Source organism: Sus scrofa, chromosome 12, assembly GCF_054392235.1.
Source record: "Sus scrofa isolate SSC_HxYL_T2T_F1_AM1 chromosome 12, Sscrofa_HxYL_maternal_Yorkshire_Landrace_v2.0, whole genome shotgun sequence".
NCBI classification, from domain to species: Eukaryota; Metazoa; Chordata; class Mammalia; order Artiodactyla; family Suidae; genus Sus; species Sus scrofa.
The window spans coordinates 47,174,200-47,197,331 of NC_139394.1; the positions used below are offsets into that span (position 1 = coordinate 47,174,200).

Below are 23,132 nucleotides of genomic sequence, written 5' to 3' on the forward strand. Positions count from 1 at the left end.
TCTGCCCCCAGGAAGTCCACGTGCTTTACGTGTAGGAGCGCATAGAATAATCCTCGAGGCAGCCTCGGAGGAAGGCAGTGCTATTTATTATTAAGCCTATTTGCGGAGGAGAAAACCGGGGCTCTGAGAGCTAAGTGCTCTGCCCAGGGCACACCCCTAAAGGCAGCAGGGCTGGAGCCAGAGCCCAGACAGCCGAGTTCTAGAGCCTCCCTTCCAACCTCTAGGCTCCACAGCCTCCTGGTTAGGAGGGAGCCCTGGAGACCAGAAAACCTGAAACACCTATTTGGCTACATTTGCAGCAGCTGGGACACACAGAAAGGACTTCCTGAAGGCGAGGGAGAGCCTAGCTTCGGGCCCAAGAATGACTTTGAGACAGCGAAGGTGGAGGTGTGTCCCTTGCTGGGTCTCTCTGTCAAGACCATGGTTTCCCCATGGTCCCGAGCAACATCTGGGGCTGCGGGAGCAGAGTGGCGGACAGTGGCTCTTACCAGTGGGTTCTTGTAATAGAGCAGCCTCCGCTCCTGGGGGTCCAGGGCAAACCACCTTTTCTTGAAAGGTTCTCTCTGCTGCAAAAGAGGGAACCTCGTACCAGGCTCAGCCAAGGCAGAGGCACAGAGGCCTGAGGGCCAGCCTGGGCCAGGCGGAGGGAGCTGGCTGGTCCCAGCTCCACATCAGACACCCCAGCACTCCTCTCCAGGCCTGGAGGACCCCATTCTCACCCCACCCCTCCACCGGCCTCTATGACCTGTGGCCTCCAGGTGCTGCCTGGGTGGGCTGGAAGAGGCATTTTCCTTTTTCTCAAGCTGTGGACAAGAAGTCTCAGAAAAAGGAAGCTGGGAAATCAGAAGTGGCTACTGCTGAGCGCTGCTGAAAGGCTGGCCTTGGCCAAATCCTAACCTGGGTCAGAGGAAGGAAAGCCCCACAAGAACCATGCAGAGGGCGGTGCCACCAGCTGGGGAAGAAAGGAAACCAGCAAGCCTTTTACTAGTTTTCCAGCTGCCCGAGGCTTTCTTTACACTGACTGCCTAACACCTTTCACCGTCAGCTTAACAACCATCCTGTCAGCACCTTACACCTTCAAAAAAAAAAAAAAAAAGCATCAATATGCTGTTGTTTGGGGCCTTTTTTTGGGGGGAGGAGCTCCTCTGCTTTTGCCCCTCACAACCCCTGACCATCTCCAGACAGATTTCTTTCTTTTCTTTATTTTTTTCCCTTTTTAAGGGCCACGCCTGCAGCACATGGAAGCTCCCAGGTTAGGGGCTGAATCCAAGCTGCAGCTGCTGGCCTACCCCACAGCCACAGCCACGTGAGATCTGAGCTGCATCTGCAGCCTGTGGCAACACCAGATCCTTAACCCACTGAGCGAAGCCAGGGATCGAACCCGCATCCTCATAGATACTAGTTGGATTCTTAACTTGCTGAGCCCAATGGGAACTCCTCCAGTCAGATTTCTGACTGAGCCTTGCCCCACCAGCATCCAGGCTGGGTCTGAGATGTCCTGAGACCGAGGGAGCCTGGCCCCTCTGGACACTCCCCCCCCGCCCCACCTACCGGAGACGCAGAGCAGCCAGGTTTCCATTCCTTCACAGATGAGTGGGAGTGAGCAGCCACGGGGTGGGGGTGGGGGCATGTTTAGCAAAGGAGGGCAGAGGCTGAGTCTGAGGGATGGGCCTGCCCATGGGAGCCTCACTAGCACCAAGCACAGGTATGTAGGTGCATTTTCTGAGATGCCGTCTCACTTGGATTGTCTTTGTAGGGCCCCAGCATGGAGCACACCAGGGTTCTGGAAAGCCAAAAGCTGTCCCCCTGGAGTCCCTTTTCAGTTATGTTTTCCCACCTGGAGGGTCAGTTAGATGGTGGCAAGAAGATAGAAGCTGGAGTTGCCATCATGGCTCAGTGGTGAATAAATCTGACTAGTATACATGAGGTCCCAGCTTCGATCCCTGGCCTTGCTCAGTGGGCTAAGGATCCAGCGTTGCCGTGAGCTGTGGTGTAGGCCAGCAGCTACGGCTCCGATTAGACCCCTAGCCTGGGAACCTATATGCCGCGGGTACAGCCCTAAAAACCAAAAAAAAAAAAAAAAAAAAAAAGATAGAAGCTGAACACTGAGGTATACGGAATGATTGTCCAATGGGGACCGGCTCTATAGCACAGAGAATTCTACCCAGTATTGTGTGATAAGCTATGTGGGAAAGAATCTGAGAGAGAATGGATATGTGTATATGTATGAATGGGTTGCTTTGTTGTACAGCAGAAATGTTCACAACCAAATTAATTACACCTCAATAAAACTTAAAAAAAAAAAAAAAAAAAAAAAGAGGCCAGATGTCGATAAAGAGGAGGATGCCCGGTTAGAGGGAGAAGCACCTGCGGCAGTGCTGGACCACACTCCAGCCACCCGTCTCCACTCGGCCCTTCCCCCCAGAACTCACAACATCTATTTCCTTCCCCTTCTTCCCTCCTCCCTCCCCCCTGCTTCCCCATTTTCCCGCCTCCCAAATCAGCTCTGCTGTCCACTGGGACAAGGGCTGTGCAAGCCCCCTTGCCCAGGGGTGGGGGTGCATAGGACATACCTTTGGACCCGTCTTTTCCATGAAGCCTTGTTTGAGGTAGTTCCTGGTGATGAGGGGCACGAGCTGGGGGAAGAGAGACACCCACTGACCCCCTGCCTCACCCCCCAGGAGCCCGAGGTTCCCCACCGAACTCGGCCCCCCGTCAAAGGGGAAGTTGGGAATGGGGAAGGATGTGTGAACAAAGTTCACGGGGTTATATTTGGAACATGGTATGGATGCAATGTTATTATTTCAACAGAGCCAGACAGCAGCACCCCAGATGTTTGCAGCACTTCCCAGCACGGCCGAGTCTTGGTTTAAAGACTAGTTGAAGGATTCCTTCAGCAACCCCAGGAGGAGGACACAGGCAAGGCTCTGAGGCGACCTCCTGCTGACAGGGGGGCATATTCTGAGGCTCTGCCCTGTGTCGGGCTCTGCGTGTACCTCTCAACCACCCTTGGGGGTGGATATTATCATCCTCGTGGATATGAAGAAACCAGGCCTCCGAGAAGTGGTTGGGGATTTTCCCAAAGTCCTGGCACCGGTAGGATGAAGAGCTTTCACACTGAGAGCTGGACAGACACAGGTGGTACCCCTGCCACTACCATATGATGCTAAAGTCTCAACATGCCCTCTGATCAGGTCCCTTGCCAAGACCTGGTCATGGGTGGGCAGTCTGACTCAGGGCCCTAACGTGATGGCAGAGTGGCCAAGTAGAGAAAGCTCTGGACTAGGAGTCAGGAGATCAGAGTTCTAGCTCCAGGTCTGACCTCAACCAGCTGTGTTACCTTCGTAAGATCTTATGCCTCTCTGGGCCAGTGTCCCTCCGTGTAATAAGAACACTGGATTATGTGACCTTCAGGACCCCTTCCAACCTTATGCTCAGAGATGCTTCCAGGGGTTGATGCTGGCCTTCTGTGCTCCAGGGGGGTCTAACTGGCAAGTGAAGAGCTTCAAGTGAAACAGCCTGGGCTTGGGGCCACAGAGGGGTTCTCCAGAGCCAGGACTCAGGGCAGGGGCAAAGGGGATGCGAGTCTGGGAATAGGCATGGAAGATCTGAAAGGGGGAAAGTTGTGAGCCAGAAAGGAAAACATAAAGGACATCATTCCCCTGGAGTTCCCATCATGGCTCAGCGGTAATGAACCTGACTAGTATCCATGAGGATGCAGGTTCGATCCCTGGCCTCGCTTGTCAGGTTAAGGATCCGGCGTTGCTGTGGCTGTGGCATAGGCCGGCAACTCCGATTAGATCCCTAGCCTGGGAACCTCCACATGCCGAGGGTGCTGCCCTAAAAAAGAAAAAAAAAAAAAAAAAAAAAAAGACACCACTCCCCTTCGCTTAAAATGCATTCTGCAGGCGTTCATTCCTTCATTTGGCGAGAAGTTGGAGTCCTAACAGCTCCATGCCTGAACTGGAGCCAGAGCAGGGGGGAGTCCAGGCCTCAGGAAGTGATAGGAAGAAGAAGGGATCCCGCGTGGATGGGTTCCACTCATGGAAACTTAGACACCTTGGCCCACCGGACCCACCGCAGCCCTGAGAGGCAGGTCCTGTCCCCACGGTGACAAATCAGTAAACTGGGGCTCAGAGAGGTGAGGCGACTTGCCCTGTATAACACATCAGCTTCTCTGACTTCAGGTCCATGTGTTTTATTATTACAGGACCTTAGCCCCAGTGGGGCTCCTTGGGTTTCTGGCCTCTGGGTCCTGAGCTTGAGCCGGGCTTCACTGACTGCCCAGAAGCTCACACCACACATGGATGGACATGAGGAGGAAAGATGGGGGGAGAGGAAACTGGCAGTGGATGAAGGGTAACACGGGGGAATGAGGGAGCCAAGAGGACATGGAGGATGTTGGCCCGAGGCCCGTTTCTTCTGCAGGGCTCAGCACGGTTGGAGCGTCAAGCCAGACAGAGCGTCAGGCCGTCCTCCCCTCCATCCTCTCCAGGCAGCAGGCAGCTTCCCAGTGCCCTGCCCATGGGAACTGGCCCTCACCAGCTCCGGGGGCTGACTCTGCAGGCTGAGCAGGCCCTGTGCCAGGCCTGGGCAGAACAGATCCTACAGAACTGCCATCTCGGTGCATCACTGGGGCTAAAGCAGACCCCTGTTCCAGGCGCTTTGCTCCCTGCAAACCTGGGAATTAGGGAGCATTTAGGCTTCCAAGGACAGTCTAATAGTTGGGAATAAGAAAGTCCCAGGGGAGTTCCTGTTGTGGCTCAGTGGTGACAAACCCAACTAGTATCCATAAGGATTCGGGTTGAATCCCTGGCCTCGCTCAATGGGTTAGGAATCCGGCATCGCCGTGAGCTGTGGTGTAGGTCACAGACTCGAGCTGCTGTGGCTGTGGTGGAGGCTCCAGCTGCAGCTCTGATTTGACCCCTTGCCTGGGAACTTCCATATGCCGCAGAAGCGGCCCTAAAAAGTAAAGAAAAAAATGAAAGTCCCAGGATTAACAAGGTCTCTCTACCCCCATCCCTTACAAACTCCTCTTAGACCGAAAACAGGGGCCAGAGCACAGCACCTCAGGGGGTAGGGGATCCTAAAGAAGACCCAGACCAAGTACCATCTCACGGCTGTGGAAACAGATGCTCAGAGAGGTGACTCAACTGGAAGTGGTCACACAGCAAGTTAGCAGCCGAGCATCCAGGAGAGCCCAGGCCTCCTGGCTCAGGACAGCATCTTCTGGACCACACTCTACAGCTCCTCCAACCCAGCCTGAGAGACAGAGATGGAGGCCCCAGATGTCTGAGGACAATCAAAATGAAGTTCTCAGGCTCACCATCACCTTGTCCACAAAAGGCAGACTGTTTGCTCCTGGCAGGTGTATAGTGGGAAAGACCCCACAGCCTCCCCAAGACCAGCATGGGAGAGGGCAAAGGGGCATGTTCGAGCGGGAAGAGCACCTCCGGTCATTTCCCTGACCTTCCCAGGACTCCAGGACTCAGTTTTTCATCAGTGAGATGGGACTACAACCGCTGGCTACAAGGGATTACTAGATGAAAGGGCTCAAAAGTACTTTGTAAGAAGTAAGTGGGGAGCCATTCATACATTTTAGAGGGAGAAGGAGTCAGAAAGAGATGCTCAAATCCTAGCCCCTTGACACTGGGTGGTGGTCATGCAGCCCAATGGGGAAGAGCCTGCCCTGCTTTTTGGAGGCCCCCTGGCCACACGTGAGCCCATAACCCCCAGCCTCCCCAGGAGAAAGCTTGTGGCTTCCTCTGAGACCCCAAACCCCAAGTCTCAAGGAGCCCCTGAGTGTCTCTGAGAACAGCAGCCAAGGAGCGGAGGAGACGGCAGAGAGGCGACGTGCAAGTCGGGAGCCCCCATTTAGCTCACCTCAGACTCTGGGAGCTCAGGAAAGGCCATTTTTAGGTACTGAAGACGGGCTGCACGGAGGGCATTGAACCAGTCCACTATCTCCTGCAGAGAAAAATGCAAAGGACAGATGGGCAGTGAAGGCAACAAAGGAGGGCGTGGGGGGCACTGAGGCTGGTGGCAGGAAGCCAGTGGCTCTCCAAGTCTGGGCACGTGCGCACACCCTTAGTCCATTCAGGGGCTGCGGGCTGATCGCGGGCATCTGGGAGGACAATGCCAGAGCCTGGACACCTGAGTGAGTGGGAAGCCATGGACAGGGACCTCCCCAGAACCATGGGAACAGACCCAGGGGAAGCACATGGGAGGGGCCAGTGTGTGTGTGTGTGTGTGTGTGTGTGTGTGTGTGTGTGTGAATAACCTCAGCATCTCCTTAAAAGGCAGATATGTTGGAGCCCATACAGGGATGCCAAAAATTTGGGTTAAGAACCAGATAGAGGTGAGAATTCAGGTTTGATCCCTTGGCCTCGCTCGGTGGGTTAAAGAGTCGGCATTGCTGTGGCTGTGGTGTAGGTCAGCAGCTGCAGCTCCAATTCGACCCTTCGCCTGGGAACTTCCATGTGCCACAAGTGAGGCCCTAAAAAGAAAAAAAAAAAAATGCAGATTTGGATTCCGTGGGTTTGGGGTGGGGTCTGAGATGTGCATTCCTGAGGAGCTCTCAGGTGACATGATGCTGGGCAGTGGGACACAGCTTGAGGAGCAGCGGTCCTCAGATATCAAAGACCAGCTTTCAGGTGGGGGCAGAAGAGCCCGGGATGCTCCTCCAGTGGGGATGCTCATGGTGGGGGTGCAACTTAGGCTGAAGCCGGCGGGGACCTTGTGCGTCCCTCTGGGAGAACGCCTCCCTGGGCAGTGTGTGCCGGCGTCCCTCGCCTGCTGAGCCGCTTATCTAGCTGGCTCTGCCTCTGCTCTGCTGTTCTCCTCTTGGTCCTCACCATGACCAGCCAGAGTGATTTTTTTTCTTTCTCCCCCTGCCATTTAAAAATTTTGGGGGGGAGCTCCCATGGAACAAGTGGAAACAAATCTGACTAGTATCCATGAGGACTAGGTTCAACCTCTGGCCTCGCTCAGTGGGTGAAGGATCCGGCATTGCCGTGAACTGTGGTGTAGGTCACAGATGAAGTTCAGATCCTGTGCTGCTGTGGCTGTGGCACAGGCCAGCGGCTACAGCTCTGATTCCACTCCTAGCCTGGAAACCTCCATAGGCCGCAGGTGCAGCCCAGAAAAAGACAAAAAAAAAACCATATTTTTTTTGGTGAGGCTTGATATGTGATCTCAGTTCCCAGACCTGGGATTGAACTCAGGCTACAGCAATGAACCACTAGACCACCAGGGAACTCCCCAGAGTGATTTTTAAATTGCAAATCTAATGGAGTCTAGCTTAGAGTCTTTTCCACTACCCTCAGGAAAAGAGTCTAAGTTTTTGCTTTGTTTGTTTTATTTTATTTTGTTGTGGCTTCACCCATGGCATGCAGAAGTTCCCAGGCCAGGGATGAAACCTGTGCCAAGACAGTGACAATGCCGGATCCTTAACCCACTGAGGCACCAGGGAACTCTCAGTCTAAGTTCTTTGCCCTCTGAGATCTTGCCATACAAAACCATTTGCAGACTCCTTCAATGCAGGCTGTTCCCTCAATGCAAGCAGGAACATTCTGCCTCACCCACCTCTCTGCCTCCACCTCCGACATAGCTTTTACCTAGAACATTCTCCTAAGGTTGACTGTAGATGTCGTAATAGATTTTTGCGCCACCCAAGCCCTGATTCTATGAGAACTGCCTCGCCCTGTCTCCCCCACCCACCACCCCCACAGTTGCAGCCACAATTGCTGCTCTGATCTCAGTCCCTCTTGGCCACAGCAAAAAAAAAAAAAAAGAAAGAAAGAAACCTGGACCAGGGCTGGACCAATACTAAGGCCAGACAGGGCTTATCAGATTCTTTCTCCCAGGAATTTGGAATCGGGAAACTGAAAGACTTGTTAAAATAGGTGCTGGGCTGCATTTAGATGTAATACGGTGATTGAGAAATTCATTCGAATTTGGTTTCAAAGGAATGAAACCATCATTACCCTCTCTCTCTCTCTTCAGGTCAAGCTTGCTGACCCAGGATGCCTGAGTTCTGAGCTCTCTTGTGGGCATCATGGACCTTTTAGGGAATGGGACCATCCCATGAAAGACCCATCTAGGCCTTCACTTTGGAAGGGCTATTCAGTCACAAATTGGTGGCTCTGGGGCCAAATCCAACCTGTATTCATGTTTATTTGGCTCCTGAAGTTTGGTTTGCTGGTTTTAGTCCTCTATAAAGGTTTTCCTGTTTGCCACAGCCTTAAGGCTGCCCATTTTACTTCTTTTTTTTTTTTTTCTCTCTCTTTTTTTTTTTTTTTTTCTTTTTAGGGTACTACCTGCAGCATGTGGAAGTTCCCAGGCTAAGGTTCAAATCAGAGCTGTGTCTGTGACCCTACACCACAGCTCCGCAGCTCACGGCAATGTCAGATCCTTAACCCACTGAGCAAGGCCAGGGACTGAAACTGCATCCTCATGGATACTGGTGGGATTCGTTTCCACTGCACCACAACAGGAACTCCTGCTCACTTCACTTTTAAGTTGCCTACTTGGCTGATGCAGGAATGAGTTTGCAACACACACACACAGACACACACAGACACACACACACACACATACCCATTTATGCCCATCTTGATGTTGGGGCACTGAGGGAAAGAGAATGGCCAGAACCAGATTGTCAGATGCTCTACAACCGGGTCAGTAGGAGGGAGCCGGGTATCATAAGTGACCAAACTTGGGCACCTCAGCAAAAGTCCTTGGAGCAGTGATGGGCATGGAGGGGCAACCACTGGTACCCAGCCAGACTAGACCTAGGCTCCAGCAGTGAGCCCACCACAGAACCAAGGATTGTCTCCATGTCTCCTGGACTGCACAAGTCCCAAGAGTCTGGTAAAGCCAAGGGAGGGAGCGGAGAAAGATGGCTGATACTAGATTTTGTGGCAATTTGGGGAATGAGATTCTTAAATTTAGAGAAACCAAAAAGTGAGACATCCCTTGCACTTCTGATTTTATAGTCTCTCTCCCTCTCCCTCTCTCCCCGCCCCGCCCCCACACCACAGTTCCCGATTCTAATCCCTCAGGAGGCCCAGCCATACTTCTCGCCTTTGAAATAAATAGCCCTGTATCTTTCCCATTCATGTCCCCTTTAAGCTGGTTTGAGTGTTCTCCTTTTGAGCATATTCACACAATCTTAAAATAGAAGATCCTTCCTCTGGAAAGCCTTTTTTTGTTTGTTTGTTTTTTTTTTTTTTTTGCTTTTTAGGGCTGCTCCTGTGGCACATGGAAGTTCCCAGGCTAGGGGTCTAATCAGAGCTGTAGCTACCAGCCTCCACTACAGCCACAGCCACACCAGATCCAAGCCGCATCTGTGACCCACACCACAGCTCACAGCAACACCAGATCCTTAACCCACTGAGTGAGGCCAGGGATCGAACCTGCGTCCTCATGGATCCTAGTCGGGTTCCTTACTGCCTAACCATGATGGGAACTCCCATGGAAAGCCTTTTTGACTTCCCTCTTCCACCCTCACCCCGTAGACTAGGCAACTCATGGGTCTCCTGTTTGTCCCACTCATGGGTCTCCTGTTTGTCCCCAGCATGGCCTCCATCCCATCACACAGCATCGTCAGTGCCTATTTCCCCATCTGTCTTCCTCCTGAGACTGTGAGATCTTAGAAGCCCACTCCTGGCTCTGCCCCCTTCACTACACACTCCAGTGCTGTGCACACTGCAGGCAAGAGCGCTATAAGGATTTGGTGAAAGAGTGAATTCATGAATGCATAAGTGATACAGATGTAACACTGCTCACAAGGGTTTGTCTACTGCAGCTGCCACACTCCTGAACAAATAGTAACAGTAGCAACTAATGTTTACAGCGCACTTCACCATGATGAGATGCTTTCACATTCATGGTCACCGGACCTTCAAATCCGCAAGGTGGGTGTTATCAAACATAAACAAGTAAATTGCGGGGAAGGAATGGCAGCACCAGGGCTCCACCTTCTGACTCCAAACTTCAGTTTTTGTTTTTTTTCCCTTTTCAGGTCTGCACCCACGGCATATGGAGGTTCCCAGGCTAGGGGTCTACTCGGAGCTACAGCTGCCAGCCTCCACGAGAGCCACAGCAACACCAGATCCGAGCCAGGTCTGCGACCTACACCACAGCTCATGCCAATGCCAGATCCTTAACCCACGGCTTATGGAGGTTCCCAGGCTAGGGGTCTACTCGGAGCTACAGCTGCCAGCCTCCACGAGAGCCACAGCAACACCAGATCCGAGCCAGGTCTGCGACCTACACCACAGCTCACGCCAATGCCAGATCCTTAACCCACTGAGCAAGGCCAGGGATCGAACCTGCAACCTCATGGTTCCTAGTCGGATTCGTTTCTGCTGCGCCATGACGGGGACTCCAAAAAAGCAGTTGCTTATTCAGTAGGTCCAGGATGGGCCTGAGACTCTAGTTCTAACAAGCTCACAGGTGATGCTAAGGCTGTTGGTGCTGAACCACATGTTGAGGAGCAAAGCCTCAGTGCATTGCAGCCCCACCTGATTTGCCAGCCCCAGGCATTGTCTCCTCTGCTAACAGGACGCTCCTTGATGGCTGTGCACTGTCTAGACACACCCATAGCACCCGCCAGGTTCCTCTTCCTGCTCTCGCTCTGCCTTACCCACACCTCCATCTCCAACCAGAAAGCGACAACAGGTGAAAGCGAACAGCAGCAGCAAATCTCAAGAGGCTGCTGTGCAAGGGAGTCAGTGAGCAGGGCCTGCCGGGTCCTGGGGTGCTGAGCTGGAGGCTGGCATGGTGACACTGTCCTCTCACCTTCCCACTTTCGTGATACACAAACAGGTTCCTGACGTGGCCTTCTCGCCGGTAGGTGATCTGCAGCCCGTGGGGGTTCCCTATCTTCTCCGTCTGAAAGGTGGCATTCAAGTCCTTGATGCTGATGACAGCTTTGGGGTCTTTACCCTGAAAAAGAGGAAGCAGATGCTCAAGATGCTGACTGTCAGCAGAGTGGCTTCTCATCCCCTCTGCCAGTGCATCTTAATGCCTTCATGCAAACAAATTACCAATGTGGAATTCTGCATGAGTTTTCAATGTTCTCGCTCTAATATCAAGATGCACAGATAGGAGTTCCCCACTGTGGCACAGTGGGTTAAGGATCAGACTGTACCATCTTGGGTCGAAATTGCAGCTCAGATCAGATCCCCTTCCCAGGAACCTCCATATGCCAAGGGCACTGCCCCCACCCCCCAAAAAGATACACCGATGCTCTACTGCTCTAATGTATTCAGCCATCCCACCATTCACTCCTGCTTGATCAAATTGGCCTCTCAAAGCTGGAAAGGGGCTTGGAAAGACCCCAACTTAAAAATTCTCAAACTTTTTAGCTGTAGAACTCTTCCTTCCTTCCTTTCTTTCTTTCTTTCTTTCTCTTTTCCTTTTCTTTTCTTTCCTTCCTTCCTTCCTTCCTTCCTTCCTTCCTTCCTTCCTTCCTTCCTTCCATCCTTCCTTTCTTCCTTCCTTTCTTTCTGTTTTTTGTCTTTTTTGGGGCTGCACTTGTAGCACATGGAGGTTCCCAGGCTAGGGGTCCAGTCGGAGCTGTAGCTGCCAGCCTACACCACAGCCGCAGAGACTTAGGATCCAAGCTTCGTGTGGGACCTACACCAGAGCTCACAGCAACACCGGATCCTTAACACACTGAGAGAGGGCAGGGATGGAAACTACATCCTCATGGATGCTAGTTAGATTCATTTCCACTGAGCCATGACAGGAATTCCCAGCTGTAGAACTTTTTCTGAGGCAAATTGTCCATGGAAGCCAAACAAATAAAACAGATAAAACAAACAGATTAAAAACAGGTGTTGGGGAGTTCCTGTCGTGGCTCAATGGTTAACAAATCCGACTAGGAACCATGAGGTTGCAGGTTCTATCCCTGCCCTTGCTCAGTGGGTTAACGATCCGGCGTTGCCCTGAGTTGTGGTGTGGGGTCGCAGACGCGGCTTGGATCCCGCACTGCTGTGGCTCTGGTGTGGCCAGCAGCTACAGCTCTGATTTGACCCCTAGCCTGGGAACTTCCATATGCTGTGGGAGCGGCCCAAGAAATGGTAAAAGACAAAAAAAAAAAAAAAAAAAACAGGTGTTGGGCTTGAAGCACTCCCTCCCCCACTCCACTCTGTTCTCAGGGTTCTGATATGTTCTGAGTACCAACTGATGCTAAGAAGGAAAAGGGAGGCATTCCTGTGTGGCGCTGTGGCTGTGGTGTAGGCCAGCAGCTGCAGCTCCTATTAGAACCCTAGTCTGGGAACTTCCATATGCTTCGGGTAAGGCCCTAAAAAGCAAAAAGAGAAAAGAAAGTTCTAGTGGACAGTCTTCTCTAAAGGGAAACTTGGTCATATTTCAAATGTTGAATGTTTTGTTTTGACCCAGAATTTGATATCTAAGAATCTGTCCAAGAAAGTAATTGTATTATTATGCAAACAAGTATGTCAAAAAATATGGGAGTTCCCGTCGTGGCACAGTGTTTAACGATCCGACTAGGAGCCATGAAGTTGCGTGTTCGATCCCTGGCCTTGATCAGTGGGTTAAGGATCTGGCCTTGCCGTGAGCTGTGGTGTAAGTCGCAGACTCAGCTCGGATCTGGCGTTGCTGTGGCTCTGGCATAGGCGGTGGCTACAGCTCTGATTGGACCCCTCGCCTGGGAACCTCCACATGCCGCAGGAAGCGGCCCTAGAAAAGGCAAAAAGACAAAAAAAAAAAAAAAAAAATTTACTGCCATGCTTCTTATAATAGTAAAAAAAAAAGGAGTTCCCATCGTGGTGCAGTGGTTAACGAATCCGACTAGGAACCATGAGGTTGCGGGTTCGATCCCTGCCCTTGCTCAGTGGGTTAACGATCTGGCGTTGCCATGAGCTGGGGTGTAGGTTGCAGACGCGACTCGGATCCTGCGTTGCTGTGGCTGTGGTGTAGGCTGGTGGCTACTTCTCCGATTCGACCCCTAGCCTGGGAACCTCCATATGCCGTGGGAGCGGTCCAAAGAAATAGCAAAAAGACAAAAAAAAAAAAAAAAAAAAAAAAAAGAGGAATTATGTAACTGTCTATCAATGATAAATCAGGGCATATCCACACACTATCATACCACAGAATTTTTCTAAATTTTATTGAAGTGTAGTTGGTTTACAAGGTTGTGTTAATTTCTGCTGTACAGAAAAGTGGCTCAGGTAGACATATACCTATATTCTTTGCCATTTCTTTTCCATTATGGTTTGTCACAGGATATTGAATATAGTTCCTGTTCTATACAGGAGGACCTTGTCATTTGCCAAAAATTTTTTATAGGAAAATTTAGACCAAAATATTACCAATGTGAAAAAATGTCCACGATACCCATGTACGAGGAACACCCAGTCCCAGAACAGGATGTATAATAGGAGCCTATTAATGCAAAAGGTACATGCACATACATATGCATATAGCGTGTATAATGTACATACACTATGCGAGTATATAGATCGGTAGGTAGGTAGAGAGTTGTGTATTTGAACATACATAGGAAGTATGGACAGATTTACACCAGCACTTTTTTTTCTTTTTGGCTGCACTTGAGGCGTGTGAAAGTTACTAGGCCAGGGATCAAACTGGTGCCGTAGCAGCAACCCAAGATGGTGCTGTGACAACATCAGATCCTTAACCCACTAAGCCCTTAGGGAAGTCCAAGAACCTCCTTTTAAAATAGTAACTGAGGAGTTCCCGTCATGGCACAGTGGTTAACGAATCCGACTAGGAACCATGAGGTTGCGGGTTCGATCCCTGGCCTTGCTCAGTGGGTTAAGGATCCGGCGTTGCCCTGAGCTGTGGTGTAGGTCGCAGACTCGGCTCGGATCCTGCGTTGCTGTGGCTCCGGCGTAGGCCGGTGGCTACAGCTCCGATTGGATCCCTAGCCTGGGAACCTCCATATGCCACGAAAGCGGCCCAAGCAGTGGCAAAAAGACAAAAATAAAAAATAAAAAGTAAAGACACATACACATACCCATGAACAATACACACTATTGTTTCATGTGCTTTAATTTATATATGTAAATGGTGTTGGGTATCATATTATAGGGATCACTCTACATCTTGATTTGGTCACTCAACCTTATGTTTTTTTAGTTCTATCCATTTCAAGATAGACCAATCTACTTGGCTCTTGTTGATAACTACACCAAAAGTTATCAATCTATTTTCCTATGGACAGATGTTGAGGTCATTTCTGATTTTTTTTTTTTTTTTTTTTTTTTTTTGCTGCAGTCAGCCTGTGTCCCTGGTATACATCTGTGAGCCACAGTGGGGACACCCCCCTATCATTTTCACCTGGCCCCAGACTGTGGCCACACTGAACGGATCTTCTGGGATGGCTCTGATCCATCCAGGAAAGCAAGAGGGGAAATAAATGGCAATTTCTACATGTAGGAAATGGAGTGAGATGAAGGCTAGAGTGCTCAGAGCTTGTCCTTCCTGGCTGCTCCTTCATATTCTCTTTACTGGAAACTTCTCATCTATCGGTTTTCTTTTCTTTTTTTTTTTTTTTTGTCTTTTTGCCATTTCTTGGGCCACTCCCTCGGCATATGGAGGTTCCCAGGCTAGGGGTCGAATCTCAGCTATAGCTGCTGCCCTACGCCAGAGCCACAGCAGCACAGGATCCGAGCCACATCTGTGACCTACACCACAGCTCATAGCAACACCGGGTCCTTAACCCACTGAACAAGGGCAGGGATTGAACCCGGAACCTCATGGTTCCTAGTCGGATTCATTAACCACTTCGCCACCACAGAAACTCCTCGGTTTTCTAAATATTGGAATATCCCGGGGCTCAGTGTGGTAGATAATCTCCAAAGGTGGCTCTCTCCAGTTCCTCCCCTCCTAGTATGCACAGGGCAGTCTACCCACAAAGAGGTGGCATCTATTTTCCCTTCCCCTTGAACTGGGGCTGGCTGTGTGACTTGCTTTGACAACAGAAGGCAGTTCCTGGCCTCACCTTGAAGAGCCCTGGCAGCATCCTCATTTGCCTGGGGGCAAGCCGGCCGCCATGTGGTAAGAAAGCTTGAGCTGGACGCCTGAATGTGCAACAGCCGCGTGGAGAGAGAGACACCACAGGGAGGATGTCAACGCACCAGACGTGTGAGTGAGGGCGTCCCCGGCCCTCTAGCCCAGCCCGACCGCCAGGAAAATGGGGCAGAGGGAGTGGCCCAGCTGATGCCTCGTGGAGTACACTGGAGCAGCCACGGCCTGCCCAAATTCCTGGCCCGTGGATTGTAAGAAAGGAGAAACTGACATTTTAAGCCACTACGTTTTAGGGTGGCGGGTCATTTGGCAACAGAAAACTGCAATACTCAGTGCTGGGACATCTTTTTTCATCCACCCTCACTCCCTGCCTATGTGATTCCAGCCGGTCCTGTTGCTAAACCAGTCTACATGCTGATGACTCCAGCTCCAAACTCGCCCCAGACCCCTAGACTCATACATCCAACTTCCTTCTCAGTCTCTACTTGGATGACTAATGAGCATCTCAAATGAAAAAGGACTCTTGATCATCCCCTTAGGGAGCTGAGACTTTGCCATCTCAGCAAATGACAAATCCACCCTTCCAGCAGTTGTGAAACCCAAAAATCTGGGAACTGGTTTTTTTTTTTTTTTCCTTCTTAGGGCCACACCCATAGCATATGGAAGTTCCCAGGCTAGGGGTAGCAACAGAGCTGCAGCTGCCAGCCTACACCACAGCCACAGCCACACCAGATCCAAGGCAAGTGTGTGACCTACACCACAGCTCATGGCAACACTGGATCCTTAACCTACTGAGCGAGGCCAGGGATCAAACCTGCATCCTCATGGATCCTAGTTGGATTTGTTGCCGCTGCACCACAACGGGAACTCCTGGGAACCATTCTTGATTTCTCTTTCACACCCCATGACCAATCCCTTGGTAGATCGCCTTGGCTCTCCTTCCAAAATACATGCAAAATCTGACCACTTCTAAGTTGACCTCCTTCGCCATTATCCTGGTCTAACCCATTGCTCCTCGCCTGGATTATTGCAGCAGCTTCCTATTTATTTATGTATTTATTTATTTAACTTTATTTTGGGGGCCACACCCACGGCATACGGAAGTTCCTGGGCTAGGGATCTAATCAGAGCTGCATTGACAGCCTATGCCACAGCTACAGCAAGACCAGATCTGGGCCTCATCTGCCACCTAGGCCACAGCTTGAGGCAGTGGTGGATTCTTTTCTTTTCTTTTTTTGCCTTTTGTCTTTTAAGGGCTGCACCCAAGACATATGGAGTTTCCCAGGCTAGGGGTTGAATCAGAGCTGTAGCTGCTGGCCTACACCACAGCCACAGCAATGCCAGATCCGAGCCGCATCTGTTACCCACACCACAGCTCACGGCAACACCGGATCCTTAACCTCCCGAGCAAGGCCAAGGAATGAACCCTTGTCCTCATGGATGCTAGTTGGGTTTGTTAACCACTGAGCCACAACGGGAACTCCAATGCTGGATTCTTAACCCACTGAGAGAAGTCAGGGATCAAACCTGAATCCTCATGGATACTAGCCAGGTTCTTAACCCACTGAGCCACAACAGGAACTCCCAGTAGCTCCCTAACTGGCTTCTCCGCTTCCACTCTTGCCTCCTCCCTGCCCTACCCTCAACCCCGCAGCAGCCAGAGTGCCCTTCTTAAAAAGTTGTAGTCAAAGCATAACCACTTCTCTGCTTAAAACCCTCCTGTGGCTTTCCAAGAGCAGAGTAAAATCCAAATGCCTAAATTTTTTGTAAATAACATATCCAGTAAGGAAATTATATATAGACTATATAAAGAACTATGACACCTCAATAATAGACAAATAACCTAATTAAAATACGGGGAGGGGATGCGAATAGACGTTTCCATAAAGACGATGTACAAATGGCCAGTAAGTACCTGAGAAGACCTGCAGCATCACTAGCCACGGAGCAAATACCAAGGGAAATCACAATGAGATATCACCTCAGACCCACTAAGATGGCTATAAACGAAAAGGCAGATTGCAAATGTTGGTGAGGATGTGGAGAAATTGGAACCCTCATTGTTCGTGGGGAGATTGCAGAAGGGTGCAGCCCCTTTGGAAAATTCGTCAAAGACTGAACCTAGGGTTCCCATATGATTCAGCAATTCCACTCGTAGGTGGCATTGCCTAAGCAAAAGGGAAACATCGATTCCCACGAAAACTTGTACATGAATGGTCACAGTCGCATTATTCACACGAGCCAAAAAGTGGAAGCAACCCAACTGCCCATCAACTGATGAATGAATACATTGAATGTGGCACATCTGTTCAGCGGACTATTACTTGGAAATGAAAAGAAATGAAACACTTAGACATGCTGCCACTGAACAGACCTTAAGAGCATAATGCTAACTAATGGGAGCCTGTTACAAAAGGCCAAGTAGTGCACGTTTCCATTTAGATGAAATGCCCAGAATAGGCGAACCTATAGACAGAAGGAGATGAATGGTTGCCCAGGGCTGGGGGAGGGGAGGGGAGTGGACCGGAGGATTAGTGCCGACACGTGTGGGGGCGTTTCTGAGGGGTATTGAAAATGTTCTCGGAGTTCCCATCATGGTGCGGTGGTTAACAAATCCAACCAGAAACCATGAGGTTGCGGGTTCGATCCCTGGCTTCGCTCAGCGAGTTAAAGATCCAGCCTTAAAAAGACCAAAAAAAAAAAAAAAAAAAAAAAGAAAACCACAAAAAACAAAAAACCCACAAGACAATAGATACAGGGTCTGAATCTTATTTCATGAAGTCAGGGAGTTAACAGTCCTTGAAGAGTAGAATTGCTGCATGTAGCAAGACAGAAATACAGGTGGAATGGAGAAAAACGAGGTAAAAGGGGACATTATACTAAAACTGAGATGAATGACCGTATTTGAGTGTATGTCACTGCCCTTCTGCTAATACACCTCCGACATAAATAGCGACACGACGGTCCTGGTTAAACTGCGTAGGATCAAAGAGGAACTACTGATGCGGACCTTGACGTCCACCCAAAAATGAGGAAGAGGGTGGTCTTCTCCCTGCCCCCTTCTTCTCTGATGATAAAAATGTGGCCCTCTGTTCTCAGCGCTGCCGCCTTCCTGTGCCAGCCTGCTTGTGTTTCTCACACGTGTCCTACATGAATCAGCTCGCCCTTTGCCTGTCACTTTGCCTCCCGCTGAATTCTTTCCGCCACAAGGCAAAAGAACCTGAGTCCTGACAGCGTGTACCTCTAAGTTCTGACACCAGGCGAGTGGTTTTAAGTAGAAGACAGTGTGTTCAAGTCCCCTCCTTAGTCAGGTGTGAGTTCAAGTCCCAGTCTGAGGTGCAGGTGGGTTCAAGTCCCAGACTGCGGGTGTGAGTCCCGATCTGAGTGTTGGCTGGGTTCGAATCCCTCCTGAGAGGGAGTACAGTTTCACAGGCTTCTTCTGCTTGCCTAGATAGGGACCAGGAGTGTACCTTCTTGGAAGGGTTATCTTCTATTTTTTTTTTTTTTTCCTTCTTTTTAGGGCCGAACCTGCGGCATATGGAAGGGCTGAATTGGAGCTGCAGTTGCCAGCCTACATCGCAGCCACAGCAATGAAAGACCTGAGCCACATCTGCACATCTGTGACCTAGGCAGCCGCTTTCGGTAATGCCAGATCCTTAACCCACTGAGCAAAGCCGGGGGTCACACCCACATCCTCGTGGATGCTGTGTCAAGCTCTCTACCTGCTGAGCCATGACAGAAACTCCGGGTTGTCTTTTCTAATCAGCACCCATGACCTGCTCAGGGCTTCTGCACATACCGTTCCCTCTGCTTCTTTGACCCCTCCCCCGTGTAGCCACATAACTCACTCACATTCACCTAGTCCTCTGCTCAAATGTCATCAGAGAGGCCTCCCCTGACCACTTGAGGTAGCGCCTCCCCACCCCCAGGCTCCCATCATGTTCAAACCCTTCACCCTCTTTTATTTATTTATGTATTTGCTTTTTTAGGGCTACACCGTGACATATGGAGGTTCCCAGGCTAGGGGTCTAATCGGAGCTATAGCTGCTGGCCTACACCACAGCCACAGCCACACAGGATTGAAGCCTCATCTGCAACTTACAACACAGCTCATGGCAATGCTGGATCCTTAACCCACTGAGCGAGGCTAGGAACTCCATTTTTTTTTTCTTATATTTTATTTCATAGAACTTATTGCCACTGGATAGACTATGGATGGATGGATGTTTTGGTCACCACCACTCTTTATCCACTAGAATGGATGCTCCATGAGAACAGGAGCTTAGTTCACTGCTGTGTCCAATGCCTGGAATAAGGTCTAGCATAGTAGGTGCTCAACAAACTTTTTTTTTGCTGTGCCCTCAGCATGCAGGCATTCCAGGGCTAGGGATAGAACCCACACCAAGCAGTCACAACATCAGGATCCTTAACCCAGTGAGCCATCAGGAACTCTATTAATACATATTTCTTGAGTGCATGAATAAATGGACTAAAATCTGAGTTCCCGTTGTGGCTCAGTGCATTAAGAACCCACTGAGTACCCATGAGGGTGCAGGTTCGATCCCTGGCCCCATCAGTGGGTTAAGGATCTGGCATTGCTGCAAGCCTCAGCATAGGTCGCCGTCGTGGCTTGGATCTGGCATTGCTGTGCTATGGTATAGGCCAGCGGCTACAGCTCCAATTTGACTCCTGCTCTGGGAAATTCCATATACCATGGGTGTGACCCTAAAAAGACCAAAAAGGGGGGGAAAAAGGGAGTAAAATCAAGTGATTGCCATAGGCTTAATCATGGACCAGTGTGAACCCATCTAGGTGAAGAGGACATGTGGTTTTTAGTGGACTGGATGGACTGTGTAATAAGGAAAAGTAGCCGAGTGTGGTACCCAAGTCTCAGTGGCTGAGAACATCCACAGTCCAGGCACCTTGGATCACTATGTAGAGCTCAGTGGGGTGACAGCCAGCGCTTGGGGAGGGGACCCCTCACGACTGGGCCTCTTACCTCTTCTTTAGTATAGTACTTCAGGAGGCCTTCTCTTGCCAGGAGGACAAACCTCCTTCGCAGGAACTGTGCGTTGTCCCTGCCCCGCTTCCACAGGAACCCTTCTCGGTTACCTTCCACCAAAGGTGAGAAAGAGTGAACATCCAAGGCTTTAAGACGGATAAGCAACTCACGAGCCCTGCACCTCAGGGGTGGAATGAAACTTCCACCTGCGTCTGAAACGTCTCAACTCTAACTTAGCTATTTCAGCTGCAGGACACGGGGATCCCATCAGGGGCTGAATCTGAAATGCTGCACAATTTCAGGTGGGCTCCCCCCAACTTTCTTTCTTGGCTGTTTCCTAAGAAGACATAGGAGACCCTTAACGAGGCTAAGTACTGAGAAACTGGACTGGTCCTGAAAGAGGCAAAACTCTGCAGACTGTGGGAATAATGAACAAGCTCCAGGCTTCTGCTGATACAGGAATACTCTGTGCTCCTGGCAGATAAAAGGTTAACCACTGGAGTTCCCTGGCGTCCAGGGGTAAAGGATCCAGCTTTATCACCACTGTGGCTTGGGTCACTGCTGTGGTGCGAGTGCGACCCCTGGCCTAGCAACTTCCAAATGCCCTGGGAACAGCCAAAAAATAAAAGAGTTAAGCACTGGCTGCCTCTGGTCCTCAAAGAGCAGCTTTGTACACTTTGTTCTCAAGGTCAGTGCCAACTTGGATTCAGAGAAGCAGCCAGAAACTACCACAGGTCCAGGGCCACTGATGATGTTGCGCCCTGTCCCAAGGTGGGAAGGGAGGCAAAATCCAGCCCATGTACCTTTCCAAGACTTGTGCCACAGCAGGGGCTGCATTAGCCAGAAGTGGGGTGTCTATTGCTACCTAGCCTGCCCAGTGGGTGTCTTTTTGAAATTTCTACTCAGACTCTATACACCCTATGGCCCTGCAAGGACCTGAGACAAATACACTTCTCGGCCACTCAGACCATAAAACCCCACCAGCTGACATGTTGCTATTTCAGAGGGAGAAGAACCCACATCTTGGCCTCTGTGGCCAGAGCAAGGGTGGTAGGTATCTCTCTGCTGAGCTTGTTCCTGATACTCAGGCACTTTGTTTTCTAGATCTCATCAAAACTAGACCTCAAAAGACGATGAAAATAACTTTACCTGGGGGCGAGATGATTTTCCCATCAGCCATAAATTCCTGTCTCTCATACTTAGCTCGAATCCATTGTTCCTTTAAGACCCTAAAAAGAAAGCATCATTAGTCGGCTGGGTCTGATGCATTGTCTTCCCACCGCAACTTTCTGAGAACCGGCAGCTGAGGATGGGAGCCTCGTGGCGGCTGCCTCTCTGCCTGCTCAGGCTGGCCAGGGTTTCTCTGCTTGGGTACCATTAACATTTTGGACCGGGTAATTCTTTGTGTTGGGGGGCTGTCCTGTGCTGTGTAGGATTTTAGCAGTAGCTCTGGTCTCTGCCCCAGATGCATCTCTCCCCTCCCAAGTTGTGCCAACCACAAATGTCTTCAGACATGGTCTCTCCAGGGGCAACTATCTCCCCCAGCGGGCAATAGGCAAACCACTGTGCTATTCCAACCTCGGCCTCAGCCTCTAGGGCAATGAGACTGATACCAGCTCCCTTGCCATCTGCTCTGCCACACCCTCCTGCATTTTCATGAGCTTAAGCCAGGAGAGTACCTGAGCCTCCTCCTGTAGCCCACCCGTGAGATCTGGGCATGCTACACTGGACAGAGCAGTGGTCTTGGGTCTGACCACCTGGGACCCAGCCGCATGCTACCATTTATCCACTGTGTGATCAAGAGCCAGTTACTTAACTCCTCTGATCTCGGGGATTACGCCAAATATTTTACCTACCTACCCCTTGAGGTTGTTGAGAGGTTTAAATGAATACGAAGGGCCTAGAACCATGCTGAACACACAGTAGGTGTTTGATCTTAGCCCAACCAGATATTGTCATTCACGACCCCCCACAGAAAACCCATGCAGCCCAGAGTGGACTCCATTTCAATTGTCTGGTTCCCAGTTGCCTTTTCCAGGCAAATGTTCTAAGGTTTATTTGACTTCATCCCACAGCCACAGGGAATGACCTAGAATGGAAGACCTGGCCCAGACCCATCAATCAGAGTCTGCCCTGGGCTGTGAGAAACAAAAAGAGCAAAACTAAAAGAGATGGATTGGAAGCCCTCTTTGGAGTCGAGCTGGGAGCTGGAGCTGGGAACTTGGACGTGACCTTGCTCCCAGCTCCACGAAGGCAGCCTGGCTGAAAGAGGCAGGAATGGGAGCCGGAGAGACTTGACAGTGCGGGAGCCCCGGCCCTGACCTTCCCGAGCATGGCTCTACCTCTGCCCTTCCTGTGGTCTGATCCCCAGACCCCAGAAACATCTCCTTTTGCCTAAGCGCGTTTAAACGAGGTTTCTGTTGTGTACAGTCAAGAGCCTTTCCGAATGCACGACTCTCGCCCCCGGGACACCAGGGAACCCTGAGCCACAGGATCAGAGCTGAGAGAGGGACTGGAGGCAGAGGTCCTGGAAGTGGAGAATTCAGGGGACTTTTAGAATTGGGGATGGAGGCCAGTAGTGCTCAGCCAAAAGGGGTTAAAGTACACGGCTGTTGGAGTCAGGACAAGGAGGGTCTATGTAGCGCGGGCAGAGGGCCTAGAGCTTAGTGGGGGCTCACCACCTGCCTGTCCCTTTCCCCTCAGAGCAAAGGGCTGAGTGACAGCGGTGAGGCAAAAGGAGCCAGGCCATCTCAAATGAAGCCTGGTACATCCTTCAACTGGGACCAGCCGGTATCCCAAAGCAGACACAGAAATGGATTAAAACTGGCTTGAGGGGTGTCCTGTGAGAGGTTTTACACGTAAGTTATCTCACTTAATCTCCACCACCGTGCTACGCTATAGGCATCACTCACTATCTGCAGTTCAAAGATGAAGATGCCGCAATGCAGAAAGATGTGCTCACTTGTCTACCTTTTCACAGCTTGAGAGTGGTAGAGTCGGGAAGCCACACTGGGGTCTCCTGATTTGCAAGCTGTGCCTGCCCTGCCACTCCATGCTGCATCAGTGGCCCCTGGGTGGTTTAAATACTGGGAAATTGCAGGACACC

General features: G+C 50.7%; 1 protein-coding gene across 21 annotated transcripts in view; it reads right to left on the reverse strand.

Moving 5' to 3' along the window:
- Window positions 1-23,132, reverse strand: part of ADAP2 (ArfGAP with dual PH domains 2) — a 46,980-nt gene that overhangs the window by 4,868 nt on the left and 18,980 nt on the right. For 18 of the 21 annotated variants that reach the window (XR_014820194.1, XR_014820193.1, XM_084982595.1 and 15 more), the window contains 6 exons: window positions 21,176-21,255; window positions 20,024-20,136; window positions 10,804-10,950; window positions 5,884-5,967; window positions 2,574-2,636; window positions 489-566 (listed from right to left, as the gene is read on the reverse strand). Coding sequence is in view for 17 of the 21 variants with exons in the window: in XM_084982595.1 (XP_084838721.1) it covers window positions 489-566; window positions 2,574-2,636; window positions 5,884-5,967; window positions 10,804-10,950; window positions 20,024-20,136; window positions 21,176-21,255 (565 nt within the window). In the remaining 4 variants the exon portion in view is untranslated. Of the gene's footprint in view, window positions 1-488; window positions 1,359-2,054; window positions 2,637-5,883; window positions 5,968-10,111; window positions 10,951-14,678; window positions 15,078-20,023; window positions 20,137-21,175; window positions 21,256-23,132 lie in introns of those variants that run through there. The other 3 variants (XR_014820196.1, XR_014820195.1, XM_084982596.1) reach the window with 3 other exon arrangements.